The sequence below is a fragment of the Diachasma alloeum genome, unplaced genomic scaffold (assembly GCF_001412515.2).
Source record: "Diachasma alloeum isolate Michigan unplaced genomic scaffold, Dall2.0 Dall_scaffold_00186, whole genome shotgun sequence".
NCBI lineage: Eukaryota > Metazoa > Arthropoda > Insecta > Hymenoptera > Braconidae > Diachasma > Diachasma alloeum.
The window spans coordinates 1,488,659-1,492,707 of record NW_021680352.1 but is presented as its reverse complement, the minus strand read 5'-3'; the positions used below and the strand labels follow the sequence as shown (position 1 = coordinate 1,492,707).

Genomic DNA, 4,049 nt, shown 5'->3' with positions numbered 1-4,049 from the left:
ATGCCCCAACCATTCACTTGTCCAAATGCTGCATGGGATATTCAACTGACTATCCGCGAACCGGCGTCTAACAACCACCAATTATCGCTTACCACCTGTCTGTGTTAATCGTTCGACAGCATTTGAGGATCGAAAGACATTCGAATGATTTTTAATTAACTTGCGTTTGAGAAAGGGCTCGAACGATCTGGAGTGAAATAGGATGCTGAAGGATTTGGGAAAATTGTCGTGATGGACCGACAATGATTGATTGACGGTCCATAATACTCCGATTTTGAATAAAGCTTCGGGAGTGTTGGGACATCCCGCGGATTTACGGGGAAGGCCATCCGAGAAAGGACGGCAAGCCGACTTCCTACAGAGAATGCCTGCATTGCCGATCGTCGAGAGGTTATGCACATCTGATCAAAGTCCATGCAGTATTTCTACAGTCGTTATCTGGATTTCCCGGTAAACTCTGTCGGATTCGTACCGCTGTTAGAACCGTTTTTGACTAGAAAAAATTGAGGAAAAGAAAGATTTACGATTGTAAATTAATTTTGCCAATTTTTTTCTCCATTTATGTACCCATTCTTCAGACTACTAAACAGAATCGGTTTGATTCATCCCACGTCCCTCGTGCACACAAAAAGTACTATTCATCGTATCTGAAATGAAAAAATGAAGCGCTCCTTAAATAACATTAATGGGGTGGGCCATTCGCGTTCCAAAAAAAAATTAAAAAATTGTTTTTGAAAGATTCATGCCATTTCGGAACAAAACCTCACCATGTTTTGGACAATAGTAATGAACAATGTTGTGAAAAAAGAAAAAAAAATTGTCAGTGGCGAGAAAACACTATAAACAATCTTCAGAAGAAATTTCATACAGATCAATACACTGGTGTTGCAAATATCATGTGCACCGTCCTAAAAAACCTTTTTCGAGAGGTGACGATAGTCAAAATTTCGGTTTCATTCTGCTCCTATTCAGGTCAAATTGACCGGGTCCGCTACAAATGGCTGTATCTCGGTCAATTTCGCAGATTTTTGAGCGAAATTTTCGGAAAATATTTTTTTGGCACATCTAGGTATAGATAGGGCCTTAAGGTTCGAAGGGGTCACGTAACAATACATGCGTACACGATCTAAAAATGAAATATTCACTCTTCAGACCATATTTAGTTACCCTAACACAAAACAATAGAAACTCAAATTTGAGTGATTACAAAGCTTCGATTTGCAAGCAAAAAATGAATCGAACTCGATATGTATAAATGAATAATAGTGGTGACTAGAAAAATCCACATTTTCGCAAACGATATGAGCTGACAGCTGAACGTTATGATACCAACAATAATGACTTTTTTATCAGACAAAACTTGCCAACTTCATTTCAAGGTCTCGGGATACTGCAACCATTGATTAAGCCTTCTGATACCAACAGTAATTATTTTTTTATCAAAGAACAAGGCGGAAGAATGCGCTAGAGCTGACGGGCTGTCATAATCGGGGAAATAGTGCGAACCAATTGCCTTCGCGGAGTACATAATGAGCGATATCCATCAGAAGCCATCAGTAATCAATATGATATACGTCGGTCCACTATTCTTCATCATTTGCTACCTCTGCGCAAACACCCATGCACTGGGGCCATATGTGAGTTCTCAAGCATACTTCCATAGAATTGAAAATAGTTCCAATTCACCAATTTTATCTACTCTCAAAATATTGAAAGAACATGAGTCTATTGACGCATTATCTTCCAGGGGGAAGTGCGCTGTGTTACGATGGTCCAAGCGGACGCGGAATCCTACGAATATCGCATTCCAGATGATAACCCAGTGCTGAAAGGTATAGACAAGGCCACGACCGGTTGGTACCGCCGCGTTGAATGGAAACAAAATGTCACAGCGGGCTTGAAGGTTATTCATTTTTTTTAAACATATTTTTCAATAATGGGGTAAATGTGAAGAAATAGGGCACCACCACCGATCTTTCGGAAATTGCAAAGTTTTTCTCGTATGATCCTCGATTACTATTCACATAGTATATTTGAATTTTATATTCTCTCCGTGTACCGCAGCTGACGTATGTGAGGGATGAAAGAAAGTACAATGGCAACAACTACTGGTGGTGGAATAGGGCCAATGGTACGGTTAATCTGTGTGATATGAGACTGAGAGACGAGGGTGGCTCCTGGGCGCATTTTGTACGAGAAGCCCTCGGACTGGCGAACGGATGTCCCAGACCTGCGGTGAGGAATAATTTTATTGATAAATCTCACAGTATTTCTATGGAAATTCTCTCGATGAATTTTTCTGTTACTCATCAATTTCACATCATCAGGGTGAGGTCAAGACCGATGGAGGTTTGTTCTCTGGTGGACGATGCAGAACCTTCACCTTAGATACCGATGATAAATGGAGATCGAATGAAAAACACAGGCTCTTCCTCGATGTGGTAGATGGTGGAGGTAATAAATTACTTACAGGAGTAGGCGATCTCTTCTGAGAGACTATTTGTTGCAATTTAAGGAATTCTACTTGAATTTTTATCTTTGATGCATTTCTTATTCAATTTAATGGAATAAATTGTTTATGTTTTCTCTGATCTGTTGTTGAAAATATTTATTTTAAATCCAATACAGTAGACTCCCGAGTCATTTAAGACTATCTGTTGAACTCCCTATGAACACTCTGACTGAAATAACACCATCCCAAACACATGGTCAAGTTTTCAGAAAGATCGGTGGTGGGGACCTCTTTCTTAACATTTATCCCATGGAAGATAGACAAGTGAATCAGGATTTAAAGGGGGATACGCAACAAATACGAAAGAATATGAAAGGTCTACATTGTTGCTAAGCGCAGGAACTGATAATAAAACGTTCAGGCAGCAACAATAATGACTCTTTATCAAATAGCAAGGCGGAAAAACTCACTGTAATTGTCGTGCAGTCGGCAAAAAGATCACGGAAAGATAGTAGAATAGTCTTCGTAGAGTATACAAGGAGGAAGCTTCATTAGGACTGATCAGTAAATATTACTGGCACGATGCGCGTCATTCAACTTCTTCTCATCAGTTGCTGCCTCCGGGCCAGCGTCCATGCGAGTCCTAGATATACTTTCTTGAAATTCAATTCCACTTGAACAATTTCGATGCTTTCTGGTTCAGGCTGTCCAACGATGTACCTCAATTATGCAAGCAACCTCGGAAGACTACGAATTTCGAATCCTTGATGACAACCCAGTGCTGGAAGGGACTGATAAAACCAAGTCGAGTTGGTATAAAAAAATTAATTGGAAACAAGCAGTCGAAAATCTGAAGGTTAGCAATATTGCTTCTGAATTGAATGCAATTGTCTACTTGTTTGCGTCATCAGTTTTTCAACATCTTTTCATTCATGTTTCTACACCTCAGCTGACATACAAAAGGGATGAATTGCGGGACAATAATTGGTGGCTCGCGAAGATCAGGGTACTGCTGATCTGGGCAATTTGAGAGTATCAAAGGAGCCGGGCTCTTGGGCTCACGTCCTACGGGAAGCTCTTGGACTAACGGAGGGATGTCCACCAAAAGTGGTGAGCAATAATGTTTCATTGATGGATGTGATGGTACTCCCGGTGATCTGATATTTACAGCCATCAAATCTTCTACCTCTCTCCGACAAATAGGAATAGTTGTCTCTTATTTATCCATTTTATATCATCAGGGAGACGTGAAGGTGGACGGAGGGTTTTTCTCTGGTGGATTTTGCAGAGATATTAACTTGGACAGCAAGGATGGCTGGAGCATGAAGTAGAGGCTTTTCCTCGATGTCGAAGATGGGAATGGCACTAAATTACTTACAGGAGTAGTTGATCTAGAGCGAAAGCTCATTATTTGTCATTTAATTTTACAGCTTTATGGATTTTACTTGAATTGGTTTGTCTGTTCGTTTAGTTCATGTTCAGTTTAATCGAATAAAATACCCCAATTCTCTTGATGACCATCTTCTTCGTTTCCACTTTCTCATTAATAAGAATATTTAATAATAAGAATTTGCCACGTCATCAGCCCCCCCCCCCC

At 40.2% G+C, this 4,049-nt stretch overlaps 1 protein-coding gene and 1 long non-coding RNA gene across 2 annotated transcripts; both read left to right on the top strand.

Annotated features, from left to right (window-relative positions):
• The first annotated feature begins 1,504 nt into the window (after positions 1–1,504).
• LOC107048242 lies at positions 1,505–2,591 on the top strand. The gene is made up of 4 exons (XM_015271322.1): positions 1,505–1,637; positions 1,748–1,903; positions 2,065–2,235; positions 2,328–2,591. Exons 1-4 carry the CDS (start codon positions 1,530–1,532, stop codon positions 2,490–2,492), a joined length of 600 nt encoding a protein of 199 aa, XP_015126808.1. The 5' UTR covers positions 1,505–1,529; the 3' UTR covers positions 2,493–2,591.
• A 587-nt stretch (positions 2,592–3,178) lies between these two features.
• On the top strand, positions 3,179–3,864 carry LOC107048247. The gene is made up of 3 exons (XR_001461668.2): positions 3,179–3,308; positions 3,402–3,562; positions 3,694–3,864. It is a non-coding gene; the product is annotated as an uncharacterized LOC107048247 (long non-coding RNA).
• The last annotated feature ends 185 nt before the right edge of the window (positions 3,865–4,049 follow it).

What these genes read in the sequence shown, in the direction of transcription:
- LOC107048242 (XM_015271322.1), top strand. Translation starts at nt 1,530, where the DNA reads ATGAGCGATATCCATCAGAAGCCATCAGTAATCAATATGATATACGTC. An exon ending in CCCATGCACTGGGGCCATAT is followed by an intron (nt 1,638 to 1,747) that starts GTGAGTTCTCAA and finishes ATTATCTTCCAG; the next exon opens with GGGGAAGTGCGCTGTGTTAC. An exon ending in ATGTCACAGCGGGCTTGAAG is followed by an intron (nt 1,904 to 2,064) that starts GTTATTCATTTT and finishes CGTGTACCGCAG; the next exon opens with CTGACGTATGTGAGGGATGA.